Raw genomic sequence first — 21,259 nt, forward strand, 5'->3', positions numbered from 1 at the left:
AACAAATACATAAAATAATTAAAAACCAGCCCCTTATGTTCGCAATAAACAGCGAAGCAGATTTGAATTTGGAAGCGAGCCATTGCTTCAGAAACGATCCACAGCTTCCCATCAATATCCCCATGTTAAATTGAGAAGGCACAATATGAAACGTGTTTTGCTGCATATCTTCAGGCTCGCTTCGACAGCACCTCAAAATTACAGGCTGGTGTTTAATTAACAGCAGAAGCAAACACTTTGCCAGCTGTTTGACAAAGCTTCACTAATCATGGGGTTTAATAGAGCTTTAGTGAAGTCTCTGGCATCTTCATAAGACATGACAATAATACATGTGCAACATCCCACCATCCTCATGAAATATGACCTGAAGGCCTGAAGTTGAACAGATCTTCAGACGCATTGATTTGTTAATGCCGTTCAGCCTCAGCTGTGTTGGAGAAACTCGCTCCTTTATTCCAGCGTGTTTAGACTCTTATCAGATTACACTGTGAACCGGCTGTGTGTGTGGGAGTCGCGGTGATTATGAGAGACAGCGGAGAGAAAGGGAAGAGCTCTGTGTGTGTAAACTCTTCCTCTAGAGACTGTGCTCTTGCTTAGAAGGCGTTTAGAAATACGGCCAGTCACTGGTTGCTTTTTTGGGTATTATATATCCAGAAAACAGCCGCATATTTGGGCCTAATAGTGCTTGGTCCCCATTGGGCAAACATGAAATATGACCAACCGCTAAGCATAGTTTGTTCTCATGTTCATCCAGCGTTTCTGCTTCCCTCAGTCCCTCTCCTATTCCAATTATCCATAAAGGCATGCTATTTTCCTTTTCCATATGTGACAGCATGAGAGAGAGAGAGGGATTAATTCATTAGTTCCTACGTGTGTTCAGGCACTGCATTAAATTTGTAAACACACACACACACACACACACACACACACACACACACACATATATATATATATATATATATATATATATATATATATATATATATATATATATATTTCTCTCTCTCTCTCTCTCTCTCTATATATATATATATATATATAGAGAGAGAGAGAGAGAGAGAGAGAGAGATATTAGAGAGACATTTTGCCTGAAAAAAAAAAAAAAAAAAAAAAGCAAGCAAGCAAACATGTGCTTTATTCATTAGTTCAAAGACTTAAATTATATTTGTAAAATAATATAATTATTGAAAATACATTTGCCTGTGATAAAATAAATTAATATAAAATAAAATACAATTAAGAAGGATTTTTTTTTTTTTTTGCACGTATTCATACATTTAAATTATATTATGTAAAAAATATAATAATGGAAAAGACATCTGTCTGGACAAAAAAACAAAAAAAAAAAACAAAAGATAAATAATTGAATTAAAGCTTTTTTCTTGAGATCTGGCAACTATAGACTTTTTGATCTCGCCAACAAAAGATGCAAAAGTTCAGAGTATCCCAAAGTGTCCACGGTCTCTCAGAGCCTCTGTGTCTCGGTGCTGGGAAGATTATTGGAGAAGCTCCGCTGCCCTGTAGCGGTCAACATTTGGGTAATTTTAGCATTAGGATTCATTTGCATGTTTATCAGAAGGCATCATTCTCCTTTTTTACGGCCTCTGGCATCTGTGTGGCACATTCACTCTGATAAACTTCCCTATAACGACAAACTGAGGCATTGTGGGTAATAACAGCCACAGCATGATGATTTCTAACGTCTCTGGTGTATTAGTCTCAAGGAATACACAAACATTGTGATTTTCACTGAAACTATATTAGTTTCGGCAGGGGTTTCGCATGATCGTCGGCGTCATCATAACAGAAACTTGAGCAGAATTTAGAACAAGATGAGGTGTGTCGTTCCCTCTGAAAATGGCCAAAACAAAAGAAACCTAGACAATTCCTTAATGTGAATTAGTTAATGTTAATAATCCATGCTATTTTACTTCCTATTGTCATAAGAACACATTCAATCATATAACCAATATCAAAACAAGGAAGAGCATACACTTTGTTTAAAGTTCTGATAATAACGCTGTAACGTACCATGATCAGGAACTGAACTGAAGTCATCAGTCCAATGTTTCAGGACGGGACACGAGCAAGTGTGTGTGCAGTGACACCATGTGGTGATGCGAGTCATTACGGCTTCATTCCATTAGCATGAACGCCTTTGGCTACAAATAATCCATGCATTTGTAAACATTTGACACTCCATAGTGCAACAAGATAAACATTCTCTCAAGAATATTGAGATTATGAGTAATGCATAAGACTGAAAATCACTAGCATATGATTTGCAGTATGCTTGACTTAACTTTCTTTACACTCAGCCCTGAAGACCTGCTGGAAGAAAAAACCTTTTAAATATGTTTCATCATGAAAATAATCAAACCAATGCGCAGTGGAGGGAGTATCAGGAAAAAATAAAATAAAAAATCTCGGTTAATGAAAAGTCCTTTCCACAAGCCTTGAAGAAAAATACTTTATTTCTTTATAAATCCACATAGAGTACCTATGAAAGCATAAAATTCCATCCCATATTTTTATTTATTTATTATTTTCTCCTTGAAATCAAATGATTAAAATCAGAGATGGCTGAAGGTGTACTTCACATACAAATACGTCCACGGTCAATTGGAGGGAAAAAAAGAACAGTATTTATTTCAGTGTGTTTATCGCTGCTTTCACATAGTCTTGTTTGTCAGATAATGAGTTCTCAAAAGTGCCTTACCGTCAATCCTTGTCGACACGGGAGATTCAGAAAGTTTTAGTGCATCGTGATAATCAATGTTCTGCCGGTGCCTCTCCTGTTTGACCTAATCTCCAGATCCCAAGAACACACTCCCCATGTTTGTTAATCAGCTGGATATCGATCCCAGTGTTCAGTTTCCCAATAAAGAGAGCGGGAGAGACAATACAGAGGAATCCATAATAAAGTGCTCCTGAAGGTCCACAAATGTTAACTTGATACCGACTCATCAATATTTCATCGAACTTTGATAAGCCTGAATCCACACGGGCCTGCGGGAGAACATTAAATCCACACGATTCAATCATTTGGCACTGGACCATCGTAGAGATCGGAGCTGCTATTTAACACTGATATTTAGTCAAAACATTTCCAACATCTTCACAAAAAAACAACCGCAACGTATTCCCAAAGAGTTTCATTGTCTCTTCCCATAAAATGATTTGATGATTTGATTCCTCTCTCTCGGGGCATTAACCTCTGGTTTAAAATGAAACATAATAATATCCACGGTCTGGGGAGAGTCTTGCATAAAAACTGAACACGGAGAGCCTGTTATATTTGCCTTCCGACCGCAGCTTGTCCTACTAATAGATTGGATCCAATCCCATTTAATCTGGCATTCTGCATTTAGCTTCCAGACTGTGAGTTTGCCTTGAAAAACAACAGAGGCAAGAGATCAGCTTCAGCAGCTTAACACATTTAAACAGGTATTAAAGTCTGCAAATGAAATGCAAAGGAATAAGCGAGGTCTGAGCGGACAGGTCTGAATGCATTCAAAGGGAAAAGACAGTAAAGACATTCCTCTAATAAAGTGATTTTATACATGTTTACGCCTTACCATCCATCTCGGGTGATCATTGCAGGTCTAAACGGGGTCTATAATGTTTTGACCACATTCAGAGTCAGAAATGCATGTGACCGCATGGTATTTGTAGTAAATGCTAATCTGCCCATGAATGATCACCAACTCACCTGTCAATCATCCACTGTGCTATATATTCAAGGGCTTTAGCTTATAATTGCTTTTTTTTTTAAAAACATTTGATTACAAAAAATCATTAATACAATTAAAATTTATTTTAAAGTTTTTTTTAATTAAAATATTAATAAAATTAAAATCTATTTTATTAAATAAATAAATAATAAAGATAACAAATATTGCTAAATTAAAACCAATCATTAACATATAAAATGCAACAAAGTGCTTTTTTTTTTTTTTTTTTTTTTTTTAATACCTTTAAGGCTTTATATGCTCATTCATGTAGCTAAAAAGCATAACACTCAAGTTGTGGGATCGATTCCCAGGAAACATTGACATTATAAGTGGCTCCCACTGAAATCTGATCACAAGAGGTGTTTAAACAGTGACCGGATTCTCCTGACCACTTGTGATGTGATATCAGGTATAAACTGGGCCGGGAGAATCACTGAGTGTGTTTATACACACTCTGAAAGTGTAAAAGTTTGATTTCAGTCAGACTAAAACGATTTAAAATGTGATGTAACACTTTAGTATGACTATCTGTTTTTGTGAAGTCTGACTGACTAACTCAGGGTTTCCCAAACTGGGGTTCAGGAATTGATGGAAAGCTAATAATTAATTGAATCATAAAATATAAAATTGAAATAATGTTTACCTGCATGTCACATGACAGTTAATTGTCATCAGAGTGAATATGCAAATGTGTTATTAAATCCTTGAAAAATTGACTTCATATCAGGGGGTAAATACTTTAGGTCAATGGGATTCAGCTGACAAAAAAAGTTTGTGAATCTCTGAACAAATTAACTGACTAACTAACTGACTGAATAACTAACTGACCTACTAACTAACTAACTAACTAACTAACTAACTAACTAACTGACCTACTAACTAACTAACTAACTAACTAACTAACTAACTAACTAACTAACTGACCTACTAACTAACTGACCTACTAACTAACTGACTGACTAACTAACTAACTAACTAACTAACTAACTGACTGACTGACTGACTAACTAACTAACTAACTAACTAACTGACTAACTAACTGACTGACTAACTAACTAACTAACTGACTGACTAACTAACTAACTGACTGACTGACTGACTAACTAACTAACTAACTAACTAACTGACTAACTAACTGACTAACTAACTAACTAACTGACTGACTAACTAACTAACAGACTAACTAACTAACTAACTAACTGACTGACTGACCTACTAACTAACTGACTAACTAACTAACTAACTAACTAACTAACTAACTAACTAACTAACTAACTAACTAACCTACTAACTAACTGACCAACTAATTAACTGACTGACTGACTAACTAACTAACTGACTGACTGACTGACTGACTGACTGACTGACTGACTAACTAACTGACTGACTAACTGACTAACTAACTAACTGACTGACTGACTAACTGACTAACTAACTAACTAACTAACTAACTGACTGACTAACTGACTAACTAACTGACCTACTAACTAACTAACTAACTAATTAACTGACAAACTAATTAACTAACTGACTGACTGACTGACTGACTGACTGACTAACTGACTAACTAACTAACTAACTAACTAACTAACCAACTAACTAACCAACCAACTAACTGACTGACTGACTGACTAACAAACTAACTAACTAACTAACTAACCTACTAACTAACTAACTAACTGACCGACCGACCGACTAACCGACCGACCGACCTGACCGACCGACTAACCGACTAATTGTATATAACTAATTAACTTGTGCAATAAAGAAGTACTCCAAATAAAGTTTAATTATAATTTTTATATCAGTAAGTCTCAAGCGTTATGTCAGTAAATATGTTAATGGACTTGTAGTATACTTAGTATGAAATAAATGTATTTTAAATACATTTTGGTATAGTTTTTTTTCTCTCTCTTTTTCACTAGGGGAACCAACGAACCAACCAAACAACTAACTAACTAATTAAATCCTGTAACTCAAACAGTAGATTCATGGCGCTAACCATGTCAGATGATTGATCAAATGTACATCTTGCAGTGTGACTTTGGATAAAAAGCTGGCAGATGCATGAATGTAAATGTAAATGAATAAATTATGTAAAATAAATGACTAACTTTATAATTGCAATTGTAGCTTGGCTTTGTCCAGTAAACATACACGTTAACACAGTGCCATTTCAGCAAATATTATCACACTAAACTTAATCCGTATCAGAGGAAACGGCACCCAAGGATACGCAAACAATTTTCTCACAACACCGGCTGAGCTTGCATAAACAGACAGAGCGAGGGACTATACATAGCGCATGCTAATTGGACATTTAACGACTTCATTAACTCCAACCATCATCAATTTACTCAGACTTTCCTCCCAGATTTAATTCAGAACTAACAGAGACTCCAAGGCCTGATATGTTGCGGTTAGCTAGTTATATGCAGTGAGCTCGCTAATGCTAGGCCTCATTCAGACAGCTATTTTTAGCGTGCCCTGCTTCAGCCTGGAGGGATTCTGGTTCGCATCGGCTGTCGGCAGGGAAGGAGAAGAGAGCTTGCGGCTCATTTTGCGCAGAACAAATAGTAATTGCCTTCTACTATGTGTCTTCTCGTATTCTGCAACATCTCACCCCACAGATCAACCCATTTGTCTCAATATCTGAGAGACCAGGCCTTTACCCTTTTATCTCAATCTCTAAACCCCCATCACAATACTCATATCAACCCTTTTTCTTCCATCATAGTGCGTTTGCTATCTCCGTAGCTCTTTTCCAGGCCTCGTATCTCTATCCCCTCCACGTCCTAATCTGTCCCATTTCACGCTGAGCAAAAGGAAATGTAAATCCATCAGAAGCTAATAGGAGAAGGAGCTCTACTTGTGCTTTAATTTTAGAAACAAGACCTGCATTTTAATCAATTATGGTCCATCAAAAATGTTAGATCATGAATCAGCACTCAAATGAGCTACAGGCAGGTTTGAAAATAATAACACAAATGTGACCCTGGATCACAAAGCCAGTCACGAGTCGCACGTGTATATCTGTGGCAATAGCCAACAAAACATTGTATGGGTCAAAATGATCGATTTTTCTTTTATGCCAAAAATCATGAGGATATTAAGTAAAGATCATGTTCCATGAAGATATTTTGTAAATTTCCTACCGTAAATATATAAAACATGTATTTTTGTGAGTGAATGCAGCACAATCGCCAACATAAATGAACAACTTTAAAGGAGATTTTCTCAATGTTTCGATTTTTTTGCACCCTCAGATTCCAGATTTACAATAGTTGTATCTCGACCAAATATTGTCCTATCCTAACAAACCATACATCAATGGAAAGCTTATTTATTCAGCTTTCAGGTGATGTATAAATCTCAGTTTCAGAAAATGTACCCATTTGTGGTCCAGGGTCACAAAAACAGCTCACTGGCTCGTAACTTATAAATGACTCCAAAAGCTCATAACCAGCGAGTGATGATTCCTAAACGATGAAGGAGCGTCCAACGTTAGCATAAAAAGTGTCACATCTATAAAATGTGTACATGCATTTAATTCATAGTTAATGTAAAACGTTATTATTACAAAAATAGTTATTATATATATATATATTTTTTTTTTGTATTTGTATTGTAAAACATTATTAAATATAATTATTAATACACAATAGTTTTATTTTTAAATAATTGCTGTTTTAAAAGATAAATCACTGATATTTTTATGGTATACGCAAGCAATGATTCAGAAAATCAGTATTAATACTAAATATATTAAAGTCTAAACAGTAAATTCATGGATTATAATCTGGGTTGTTTCTGACATTTATTTTTTGTTTTGGCTAATAGAGGTTCTGAATGGCCCGTAACTGAGTAAATAAGTTAATTTCAAACCCCAGACGAATAAAGCGAAACATGATCCAGATGTGATCCAGAGGTGCTGATTAAAACATGGATGCTTTTTGCAGGTCAAAACCGGTGATTTATCTCATAAGCTCGAGAAATCTTTGACCCTGATCAGATATGATCACTCATTGTTCACCCTAACTTCACACGCCACAGAAGCCTTGTGAAGTTTCTCCTGAGAGACACTTCTGCCCTTCGACTCTCAGTCGAGCGGCGTCAGATTCCTGTCCGCTGGAGGAGCTGTTTCCCACCGATCCGCTTCATTCCCAACCGAAGGCATCTGTGACCAATTCACTGAGATGGCTCTCTCCTGGTCATGTTAAATGGACTCATCTCTTGGACCGGAGAGCTGAGGTGTCCATCGCTGTGTATTATCCACACTGCTGTACGATTGAGGAACCAGGCCAACATAGACTGTGCCTCCAAGGGCGTCAGGGCTTTGACTGAATACAAATACAACTCGAATACAAACCAATGCCTCTAGCGCTGCCGCTGTGCTGGTGGTTGCCCAGCAAGCAATAGCCGTCATTTCACGGTCTAGGTTAACTATAGACCTGATATAGTCCGGCTATGAGTGACCCATTTCTAGCCAAAATAACCTCGGATTTGGTTACATGTTGTTTTTGCCAAAATAGCTTGCGAGATGTTTGATATTCCATCATGTGAGCAGAGTTAACAGTGATTACAAGGTGTTTGGTTTCATTTCTTCACCCATTTCATTACTTTGTTATCTAATTGATGACTAGTCTATTCTTGGGCTATGGTTTAGACATCTATTCAATTTTCACTGAAAGCCCAAATTTTCCCTTGTTTTAGCCTAGACGTCTAGGCTGTGTTTGGACGGCTATTAGACGTCTTTTAACAAGAAGCAGGGAAAAGTGACAGAAATGTAGTTTTCTACTTTACTTCCCTTGGATGTGTTGTGTTTTTGTGCCATGCTTTTGTCACACTTTATTTCAATAGTCCACTTCAGACTATATATAACTTTGCAACTACATGTCAACTAGCAGTCATAAGAGTATTACTAGACTGTTAGAAGATGGTTCGGGTTAGTAAAATAAGTTGACATGTATTGTACATGTACATGTACAGCATCTGGATGCATAATATTGATTACATTGGCCAATATAAGAGATGTGTTTAGTTTATCGGTATCAAAAATACAACGTGGATAGTGACAATATGTATTGTGTATAGTTCGCCCAAAATAAAAATGACTGTGTCAGAAAAAAATCACGTTTACAGAGTTTCAGTGTCAGTACTACATTAAACTAGTATATATAATGTTGAATATAATGTATAATAATGCAATGGGGGATATTTGTGTGTCCTGATAACGCCAAATGTCTGATGTTACCAGTAAAAACTGTCCTTCATTATTTTAAATATATCTAGTCAGTGACAGAGATCAAGCATATTCGTATAAAATAATTCTGTATTTTCAGCTTCAGAATCATGAATATTGTTATTCTGGTGTCTCTATTGTCCTGTGCTTTGGGTTTCCAGCACCGAGTCCAAGCCTGTTCATTTACACACACAATGTAATATAAAATTTAGCATTTTAATCAACAGTTATTTTTTTGTTGTTGACCATTTATCATATGTCTTGGAGTATCGCAATAATATTGTCTCGTGAGTTCAGTATCGTGATTTATATCAAGTCGTGACATGATGGTTTCGTAACACCCCTAGTATTGTGTGAATATATGTGCCTAAACTCTGGCTTGGACTCATAATACTGTGATGAAGTGATAATTCAGATGCAGTCTCTGCAAAATACCAATATTTAGACGCATGACCTGCACCTCGCGAAGGAAAATAGCACCATTGGGAACTCAGCAGGGATATGCATAACATACACATGAGCCTAATGTACTGAAATGTGTAAACCATATGCAAACATCCCAACTAGGAATAGCATTTCAATTTTACGCCTTTGTAATTCAAATGCATGCTATTGAGCTTAACAACTGTCAGGCTATCAATTTAAATAGTGGTCTCAAACGCACCGTACCGTTCGGGAAATCTTTTTAGGCCCGTTGCCCTGACACAGACAGACAGCAGAGCCGGTACGCCTGTAATTTATCCATTAAAGGAGGTCTAATTAACAGATCTGGAGAACCTCTGCATCAGCACTGAGGGGAGATTCTATCACGCTGGCAACCAGTTACCTAGCAACAAATCCTTAACAGATAGAGGAGAGGAGAGAAAAATAATAGATAAATCGTCCTCACCTTGGACAGGAGAAATCCTCAGTAAGACGTGGCAACAGAAAACAAAACTGAATGGGTTGAGGTGTGAAGAGAATGGGAAGGGAGGCGGGATTGAACCCTGTGTTATTGCGATATGGAGTCGTCCTCTTTTACGGATTTCCCGTATTCCGGGTTCAAGTCCACAACCGTGGTTCCCTTCAGTGCCCCGTAACCCCCGTCCAGGCCGTGTGGCCCGTCTTGTCGGTCCGACCCGAGCGGGACGGAGGGCTTGTTGGCGGATCCCGAGGAGGACGAGGATCTGGGAGGAGGGCCCGATGACGCCCCCTGCTGGCCTCCGTTGGTCTGAGAACAAACGTTACTGACGCGGGCCGCCTTCTGCTTGTAGTGCTGACTGTGCAGTTTGTACTTCATCAGCAGGATGAAGATGAAGACGAGGACCGAGGCCACGATGATCCCACCGATGACGATGATCATGGTGCCGCCGAGGAACTGGTCGTGGATGGAGCGGCAGTGGCGAAACTCGCGCTCCGTGGCGAAGGACACGCAGCCGACCAATCGCGTGCCGGTGAGAGACGTGATGCCGTCGTCGTAGACCGCCAGGACACAGAGCTCGTAGTCCCGCGACGAGGCCAGATCACTCAGTGTGAACAACTTGTGAGAGGCGGGGATCATCCTGAGAGAGAGAGAGAGAGAGAGAGAGAGAGAGAGAGAGAGAGAGAGAGAGAGAGAGAGAGAGAGAGAGAGAGAGGGGGGATGCATTAAAAGGTTAAATAAATGCACTTCTAAGCTGCATCTTCTGCTCACCAAGGCTGCAATTATTTTATTTAAAATACAGTGAAAGTTGTGAAATATTATAAGGCTACAGTTTAATATAGCTGTTTGCTATGTGAATATATTGTATAATGTAATTAATTCCTGTGATTTTTCAGCATCATTACTCCAGTCTTCAGTGTCACATGATCCTTCAGAAATCACTCTAATATGATGATTTGATGATCAAGAAACATTTATGATTATTAACAGTGTTGAAAACTGTTGTGCTGCTTCATATTTTTGTGGAAACCGTGATTAACTACCATTCAAAAGTCTTGGGTGAGATTTAAAAAGAACGAGATAAATTAGTCTAATACTTTTATTTACCAATGGTGAATAAACAAAATATCAAAAGCGACGGTAAATACATTATCAACATTTATACTATTACAAAAGATTTCTATTTCGTATAAATGCTTTTCTTTTTAACTTTCTATTCATGTTTTTCACAAAACAATTTTTTAAAACATTGATAATAGTAAGAACAATTGTTGATAATTGAGCACCAATAATAACTGATAATGATTGAGCATCAAATCATCATATTAGACTGATTTCTGAAGGATCATGTGACACTGAAGACTGGAGTAATGATGCTGAAAATTCAGCTTTGATCACAGGAATAAATTACACTTTACTATATATCCAGTCACTGTGATTTTGCCAAGACATGTTCCTGGATCAACATATTTTGTTGATCCTGGAATAACATTCCTGTTCCAAAATGTAGTCCTTACCCTATCCCTACCCCGAAACCTAACCCTACCCATAACTTTTCCCTAAAATCAGAGGGAAATGAGAGGTGAATAACACTGATGTTGAAGCACCTCACCCTGGGTCTAAGCCTAAACTTGACATAAACTGTAAACTTGTCCCTCAAATCTGATTGGTTGATTGGAAAGTTGTTCCAGGGAACATGTGGTACTTGGTGAAATCACGTTCACCTTATATATTCACATAGAAAACAGCTGTTTTACATTGGAATAATAAATCAGTTTTTACTTTATTTTTTATCAAATAAATGCAGCCTGGGTAAGCAGAAGAGACTTCTTAAAAACAAAAACATTAAATAATTTCATTCCAAACTTTCGGTGAAAGTGAAGTGAACAAATGTTCTGAGAGTTTTAGTTTAAACTGCACAGAACTGAATTCAGGGCAGATGGCTGTCATGAACACACAGTGTTTACAATATTGCCATGCTGTCCAAAGGGAGACGCGTGTCAGAGTAGATTTAGGCCTAACATGTGCTCTGTGCGGCGCCATCTGCAGCCGAGAGACTGTGTCTGCCTACAGGACAGAGTAAAGAAGAGCAACAGTGTCGAAAAACTTCATCTGTCTTCATCAGGGGTCAGCGAGCTTTAGTACATTAGCAAAAAAAAAAAAAAAACAAAAAAAAAAAAGGAGAGGAGGTTTTTGTACATGATTTTAATTTTATTTTAGCTATCAGGGTCCACAATTAATAGTAAATGCACTTTGATAAATAATTTACATTTAAAATTCAGCTGCCAGGAAAATATATTGTACTGCATTTTACATACTTCCTCTAGATATAGCAAATACAGAGATTCTGTAGCTTGCTGTAAAAAAAATACAACAATTTAAAAATACAATTATTTACTGTAATCAGAGAGTACAGTAAAATTCAGTAAATTCAAATTACAGAAACACTACTGTAAAAAAATACAGTAGCTGGCTGGCAACCCTGCTGCCAATATTTTACTGTAAAATTTACAGGTAATTTTTAACAGTGTAGAAATAAGCTTGAGTAAATAAAACACGTTGAACTCTATGAAATATAATCTGACTGTATCACATCACAACCAAAGTGACCAGACAAAAGGTAGATTTTTTTTTTCTTTTTAAATAATGCAGGTGTTATACATTTTTCAAATGAAAGATTAAATGTAAATGTACTGATTAAACATGCACTATTATTTTCCCAAACTAAGCACCAGAAGAAACGGCATAACTCATTCAAAGATTGAAATAGCTGGTAAAACTTAACTTGGTAAAAAGCTGGTAAAAACTTAATGCATTATACAAGTATTTTAATGCATTGATCATGTCTTGTACATTATTTAATGAGAAACTGCAGCCACAGTTATAATACATTATAATGCTTTTTAAACACTTTTAGAAAGTATACTTTTTTATTTCGTGCGTAGCAAGTAATCTGCAAATATTATAGCCTAATGCATTTTAACTAGCATTGCAGCGTTCATAATGAGTGCATTTATAATACATTATACAGGCATTATAAAGTGTTACCAAATATATATATTTTTGAATCTAATCTATGCAAGCCTAGTGCCATGAGCAGGAGGATCATGCTTTCTGCAGGTTTGGTGAAGTTATGTGCATTATTCAGCAGACTCTGTCCAGCTCTGCACTTCTTCTCTCTGATGCTCTGAGGTGAAGATGAAGATGAAGACCTGAGTCACGCTGTGCTCCTCACCCTGGGTGTGTGTGTGTGTGTGTGTGTGTGTGTGTGTGTGTGTGTGTGTGTGTGTGTGACCCTGAGCATGACCGCATATTTTTGCATTTGACCCCGCGGGTAATTGGCCGAGCTGCGTCTGCGAGCGAGGGCTTGACCGTGAAGGTAATGGTGCATGAGTGTGTGTGTGTGTGTGTGTAAGTGTGTGTACTGCTATCTGCTTACACACTGTGGAGAGCCGCTCGCTCTTTTTGATTGCTATTGACAAACAGACGCATATGAAATTACATCATATCAGCAGTGAATTGGCCCAATGTTTTCTTTTTGATGGGGCAACACTTTTATCAGAGATTGTAATACACGACGAAGCTAGTAAATATTGTATATGATTGTTTACTTTTTTAGGGTTATCTTTCAATAACCAGAGCATCAGATCCAATCTGAATACTATTATAACAGCTTACTAAGGACATTTTTAATTAATGTAAAATCTAAAAATATTCAATGTATTCAAAATAAATACATACATTTTAATAAATTATTCTGAATAAATAAATAACCAGAGCATGTCAAATATTAAATCCAATCTGAATATTATTATAACAGCTTACTAAGGAAATGTTTAGTTAATGTAAAATATAAAACTAAATATTAAAATCATTTGTTAAAATCAATTATTTGAAATACATTTATTACATTATTTAATACTAAATACACAATTTAATAAAACAATTACAAATAATAATAAAATAGACTTTAAATAGATATACAGTATCACAAAAAACTCCCATGAATAACTTATTACTGTAAAATGTACTGTTTTTAGTGAGCACTGATTAGCTGTCCTGTCCTAACTGGATCTGCATGTTCATCCGCACGCATCGCCTTATATCTCATAACCGTTAAACACTGTTGTCAGTGAGTTTTAATAAGCGTAGGTTTGGAGAAGCTACAGCTCTGTGTCCTGTGCTAATGAGCAGATCCAGGAATCTCTCTTCAGTCTGTTCCTCGGGATCCTCTCAGGGCATTTGATGGATTTATACGGAGAAATCCCTCTCGCTTCTGGCAGGCACTGGTGTTTTTAAGCGTGGAGGGTCAGACTGATGCTCCTCTGTCTCTGAGCTGTCACTGTAAGTGGACGAGAGGGTTCAAGCTCTTCTGGAGACGTGTCACTTGGCACAGAGACCCTGTCATCTCACTGTCTTCTGAAGGAGCTCGCACAGCTTAATTACCCACTTAAAAGAGGCTTAAATCAAAGATGAAAACATGCAAATAAAGAGGGACATAATAAAGGGAGCGAGCGAGAGAGAAAGATACAATGTGAATGTGAGAAAGATGAGGTGCGATAATGAGAGCTAACAGTGACATTCTCAAGCAGAGACCCTCGTCACCTACAGCTTCTGTTTCTAAAGGAACAGTTTTTCTATTTAAAAAAGAAATAAATACCGGTTTGACTTTCTTTATTCTGTAAAACACAAAGGGAGAAATTCTGAAGACTGTGCTGGTATATTTATCCATTTTATATAATGAATGCAACCAATATATATATATGAAGAGTTCAGATGCAAAAGCCTCTAAGTGCCATCTGAACTTTTCTTCTAGAATGATCATTTTTATAAAGCTTGTATATTTAAGTTCAATAATTTCACTTAAATGGCAATGCAAATTACCTATTAGTCATTTAAGTGAAATTACTGAACTTAAATATACAAGCTTTATAAAAATGATCATTCTAGAAGAAAAGTTCAGATGGCACTTAGAGGCTTTTACATCTGAACTCTTCATATATATATATACAGACACGCGGGGGCTGTCGATTTAACACGTTCATTTAATTCATTAATCATGGGAAAATAACATATTAAAATAACTGAATGCACCCGCCCAGATCTATATAGTTCATCTTACATTCATCAACTCACTGATGGAGTCTATATAATGCAGTTATAATGGCCCTAAAATGTAAGATTTCAGGGCAAAAGCCTGTATGAGTTTTTATCTCATATTTATATCATATGACATAGTTAAGCAATATCACACGAGTGCTGTTTTGTCCTAAATAACACGAGTGCAAATGTGACATTGATTTTATACAACAGTTCAATAAAGAAGTTAATACTGTGATATATTTTACACACAATATTGTCTGTTTTTGCTGAATTTTGTCAGCAGAACTGTCGTCCGCCTCTGAGCAACACACAGCGGTGTTTGATTTCTGAATGAATCCGAGTTTTGAAGTTAAAAAGAGCCATTTCTTTCATTGCTCTTGACAGCCCTGATATATTGGAATGTGCATTTGCAGATAATGTAGCATTAATGAAATAAAAGGCCACTTAAGTGCATATGTTTCTTAAGACACGAGTACACATTTAAAAAAGTGCACTTTGTAATAATGTCAAATTTAAAACAAACAGTTTTACTTTAAAATACATTTGTAATATGTTTTAATAATCTCCTGTCATGCTTTATAGAAGTACACTTATTCTGATGTGTTAACTAACATACTTGATTATAATTTTAACCATAGTGTTATTACAAATGAATGTACTAACATTGCGACATCATGTAATAGAGTTCTGCAGGGATGAGGGAGAAATGAGGCCACTGGTTTTCCTACGGGTTTTTATAAAGGGTTTTTTCAATTTATGAACACATCATACGGTCTTATCTGGATACTTAATTTTTTTTAAATAAACACAACGCCTTAAAAATTCGTGATTTCGATATGGGTGTATGCAATTCACATTGTAGAGCAAACTGTCCGAGAAGAGCCTCCAGTGTCCTGTCAGTGGCTGGAAGAGAGCGTCTGGGAAGAGAACGCATGTCGATGTAAATGCACTCCACACCGTCACTTCACTCAGGTCTTCGTTCGGCATCATGCACACTGTGCCTCCAGCGCTCTTTCACCCACACATCACTTCAAATATAACCTGTCTTTTCAGCTCAAAGTTTACACTCTACATTCTCACCTCAGCCACCACCTCGCAGTCATCTGTACTCTAACCCGGCTCGCTGTCAACGGGGAGTTCTCCGCATGCATTCCTAATTGATTCTGAAAGATTTTTAGATTACTCTGCAGCTCCATAAACCAAAGAACTCCCCTTGCCTTTTCCATAATTAATAGCAAATTGCTTTCTGTATGTATCTTTTCTTCTCTCTTAATCTATCCACAGGGATTATCGCAGGAGTTAATTACATCCTTACAGAGGCCTTCAGTGAGGAATCATGGCCGTCACTGGCAGTGGGGTGAATGCTAAAAAGTGTCCGCATAAAGACACGCAACCCAAAACATATCCTCTTAATATAGTACAACGAAGAATATTGGGTTTTGAATATGAGACATATTTCAACATCAATGCAAATACGCCTTCATTGTAATCTTTCCGGAGCATCAGAAACGAGGGCAAGCGCTCGACGCGCGGCTTCTATTGTTATTCTGTTATTATGGTCTTCCTCAGCGCACCTCGAGCGCTGTGATTTATTGAAGGGTGTCAATGCGTCTGCTTGCGGATCCTGCTTTGCAAAATTCGGTTTGAATTGCATCAGCCTGAAAGTATTACCGTGGAAGCCAATCTGTCAACGCACTAATGAAAATCCTTCAAGAGCTTTTCTGACATGTTGAGCAGAGACCCTAAAACAGCTGTTCCCGTCGGAAGGAGCCTTTGATTAGCACAGAACAAAAGTATGGATGTGTTTCATATATTGCATTCATGATATTGTTGTGTCTTTGTTGGCTGGCAATCATTGAGGTCCATTTGTATTCATCAGAGGAATTGCAATGTTTCATCCCCTATCTGAATAGGATTGCGCCATAAGCCATTAACACCCCCAGTCTCAGATGCCAGCCTTTCCCTTTGAACAAAGACAGAATCAATTTGTTTATCTAATGCAGAATTACCCAGATTCAAAACCCATTTGGGGAGATAGTCCATCCACAGTGCTCTCTCAAATATTGCGTTTCAGAACCAGAGATTTTTTACTAAAAACAATCTAAAATCTATAAATGTTTTGCATTTTATGAGTTTCATATCAACAAACTTCATTGTAAATTTGGACTTTCAAGCTGCATGTATTTTGCTTGCCATTGATTTAAGAGAATTAGTTGAATCTTAAACTGCTGTAATCTCCATGTCACATTGCAATGTTTTCATAAATCTTTTCGAAACACTTCCGTTACATGTACGCCAACCAGAGAGATTACAGGCCGAATCAGCTGTGAGCTTGATGTCTGACTCGGGTGGATAACTATGTACACGACTTTATTTTTAACTTAATTATATGATAATAATTATTATAATGTTGATATTCCTGGGAATACATTAGAGGCAAAAGCTGATTTAAATGAGCAGATCAGAGAGAAGAGAAACCATGAGCTGGCTCTGAATAAAAAAAATATATATATCACATATATCTGTAAATCATTTAATTAATATTGGTAAAATGCTTTTATTTCTTATGGAAGGGGATGATAAAGTGTCTGGAGAAGTGCATCAAAAATATCAATATGTGCAGACGCATCGATTAAAATAAAAGCATTTTAGACACGCCGCTCACGTCCTCAGTACCACTAACATGAGTGCTGTCACTGCAAACCTCGTTATTATAGTTAACTAAAACTAAAAGCATACAAAAATGCTGCAACTAGACATAACATTAACGTTAATCGACATACAATCCCATTTTATTCCAGCTAGTTGCCAAGGAAATATTTCTCATTTTCATTTGATTTAAATAATAAAATAACTAAAACTGAAATTAAAATGAATAAAAAATATCTAGACATAATAATAATAAAACACAATTACTAAAACTTTAACTAAAATTTAATTAATAACAGAAAATATAAACATTTTAACAATTCAAACTCTTAACAACTATAATAGTACAATAATTGTATCTCATTATTCTAATTATTTTATTATTATTGAGATACTATTATAGTTTTTATTGATATTTTGAATATTTACATTTTTATATTTTCCATTTTCATTTTAATTTTAGTTGTGAATTTCTTCATTTTTAATAGTTTTTTTTTTAAATGTCTAAATCGTTTTTTTTTTTTTGCTTGTTTGTTTTTTAGTGTTAGTTATTTTAGTACATAAAGTTAAACTACATCAAGATGAAAAAAGTTGCATTGGCAACTAGCTGAAATAAAGTATATATATATATGTATATATATTTTTTATTTTATTTCAGTAAACATATCTTTTATTTCAAGCAAAAAAAATATTTTATATTTTTAAAAATATTTAAAAACAAAACAAACAAAACAATATGGTTTTATCCCGGGTTCAGACTCCACAATAACAGCCTGATTTTGAAACGATCCGTTTGACGTAGTGTTTAGACTTACATGTTTATTACTCCGACTTCTCTATAACATCACACACGTCATTAAAGACATTAAAGACGTCATTAAAGTGATGATTGGTCGTGTAGTCTGACATGTTTCTTGTCCACGACACAGCAAGAATTTAGGAGTCAAAAGCACATAATCTGACACAGTGAGTATCGTAACAAACAAACATATTGTGTAGTCTAAAAGTTTCAGGTTTAGCTAACTACAATAACCCTGACTAAAATAACGGTAACACTTTACAATAAGGTTCATTAGTTAACATTAGTTAATGTATTAACTAACATGAACTAACCATGAGCAATATAGTTGTTGCTGTATTTGTTAATCTTTGTTAATGTTCGTTAATGAAAATAAAGCTGTTCATTGTTTGTTCATGTTAGTTCACAGTGCATTAACTATCAAAATTTTAATAGTAAATGTTGAAATTAACATTAACAAAGATTACTAAATGCTGTATAAGTGCAGTTCGTTATTAGTTCATGCTAACTAATGTAGTTAACCAATGTTAACTAATGAACCTTATTTTTTAAAGTGTTACCAAAATAACACTGGTGCAAGTCATAGATGACAGAAAGCTCTGTGTTAATCTCTAGAACCTGAGACGAATCTCACCTGTATATGAGGATGTCATCGGTGGAGCTGTTGTACTGGATCTGGTACATGCGAACTCCAGGGATGTGGCTTTGAGGAGGCCAGCGGATCAACACTGAGCTTGAGGTTATTTCCGAGACGCTGACCCGCTGATCCGCTCGAGACTGGCCTCCACTTCCACTACTGTTGGACTTTATGGATGTCGGCATGTCCGAGGGTCCCGGTTCAGGCTCCAGTTTGGGGTCGTAATGCGGCGAAGGGTTCACGACTAATTCCACCGGAGCCGTAGCCTCTCCGGCAGCGTTGGACGCGATGCATGTGAACACGCCGGAGTCTTTCACCGTAGCCGTCATGATATCCAGAGAGCCGTTATCGTAGCATACGGTGCGCGAGGTGTTCCCGATCAGCTTCCCGTCAGGACTGACCCAGTGGACGGTCGGCTCGGGGTCTCCGATGGAGCGGCATCTCAAACTAACCTCTTGACCTTCCATCACGAACATCTTAGACGTGTGCCGAGTGATCATGGGCGGCTCGCACACGAACTCCTCCTCGCGAATCGTCCAGAAGTATTTTCCCGCTAGCTCTCGCGGGGACGCGCACGTCTCCAGATCGTCCTCCCGCGTCAGGCGTCGAAGCCAAACCAGCTCGCAATTGCAATGCAACGGGTTCCCGCCGAAACTGAGCACTAGCGCGGTTAGCGGCGAGCCTTTTGTTTTGGCGTAGACCGGGATGCGTAGGAACAGAGGATCTGGCGGGATCTTCTTCAGCTTGTTGGATGTCATATCCAGTCTAGCCAATTTGTGAAGATTTGAAAATATCCCCTCAGGCACGAAGTCGATGAGATTGTGATCCAAACTAAGAGTGTTGACGCTGGATAGCATAGATATAGTGTCCCACGGCAAATCCACCAGATTGTTATAAGAAAGATCGAGATCCTCGAGAGTTTCTAGGAAGTCTTGAAAGGCTCCTTCCGAGATGCTGTGAAGCTGGTTATTTGCGAGGATAAGGTGTCGTAGATTCACCAACCCCTGTAAATGCGTGTCGTCCAGCGCCGTGAGCCGGTTTGCGTCGAGATGTAACGCGTGCAGATCCTGCAGGTCGGCGAAGGCGTACGGCTGGATCTGGCTGATGGTGTTTCGGGACAGCGTGAGGTGGATGAGACTGCTCATGTTAGCGAAGTCTCGGTGGCGCAGGGTGGTGATGAAGTTGTCCATCAGTCGCAGCTCGGCGGTCTGCCGGTCGATGTTAGGTGGGACGAAGAGCAGGCCGGTTTTGGCACACAGGACGGTGTAGGAGGGCAGCAGGTTCTGGCAGGTGCAGCGTTTGGGACACAGCATGGCGTGGGACGGCATGGAGAACAGAGCCAGGACCAGCAGCAGCCGCTCCATGGGTGCAATCCTGCAGGAACCAGAACACAGGGACAAACGCTTTAGCTCTCATGCTGAGTCGCTTCCCTCTGTCTGGGAATCTCTCTCCACACACTATAACCTTCCCAAACACACATGCACACACACACATACACAGTCTGGTTCGCTATCTTTGTGGGGACTCTCCATAGACGTAATGGTTTTTATACTGTCCAAACTGTATATTCTGTCCCCTTACACTAACCCTACCCCTAAACCCACCCATCACACAAAACTTGTATTATGCATATTTACAAAAAAATGAATTCTGTATGATTTATAAGCTTGTTTCCTCAATTTAGGTCCCACAGTGACACGAGTCCCCATGAGTCTGTGTGTATTCAGGTTTAAGTCCCCATCGGGATTGAAAAACATGTACACACACACACACACACACACATGCACACGTTTAAGAGAATGCTTGTATTAAACATGCAAATAATGTTGGACACATTAAGACAGTGGGAAGGTAAAACTGAGCAGACATCGTGATAACTACTTGCATGTATCAAAGTTTGCCAATGCCCAACTGGACTTGTATTCACTCCGTATGCACATTTGCCTAATTAAATTAGCACATTAACATTTTACTAACAACATGATGTATGCATTTTCCACATCTGCAGTTGCAAACTACACTATTATGCATGAAACTGTTCGTCTAGCTGTATTGTTTAAAGGGACAGTACACCAAAAAATACATTTCTGTCTTCTGGTGAATGCATGTTTCTCAAATTTATTGAGATGTAAAAATAAAAGAATGAATGAAAGAATGAAATTTGGAAGAACTGGTTTCTTCTTCAATGGTTCTA

The 21,259-nt window shown here is 37.6% G+C and overlaps 1 protein-coding gene across 1 annotated transcript in view; it reads right to left on the reverse strand.

The window, feature by feature from the left end:
- Positions 1–1,267: 1,267 nt before the first annotated feature.
- LOC307159769 (leucine-rich repeat and fibronectin type III domain-containing protein 1-like protein) overlaps positions 1,268–21,259 on the reverse strand; it is a 170,557-nt gene continuing 150,565 nt past the window's right edge. Inside the window, exons 3-5 of the mRNA XM_079873361.1 lie at positions 19,063–20,439; positions 9,866–10,517; positions 1,268–3,391 (exon numbers count right to left, since the gene is read on the reverse strand). Of these exons, the coding sequence (XP_079729487.1) occupies positions 9,968–10,517; positions 19,063–20,439 (1,927 nt within the window). The 3' untranslated portion in view covers positions 1,268–3,391; positions 9,866–9,967. The remainder of the gene's footprint in view (positions 3,392–9,865; positions 10,518–19,062; positions 20,440–21,259) is intronic.

The sequence above is a fragment of the Squalius cephalus genome (assembly GCF_949319135.1).
Source record: "Squalius cephalus genome assembly, chromosome: 6".
Taxonomy (NCBI): Eukaryota; Metazoa; Chordata; class Actinopteri; order Cypriniformes; family Leuciscidae; genus Squalius; species Squalius cephalus.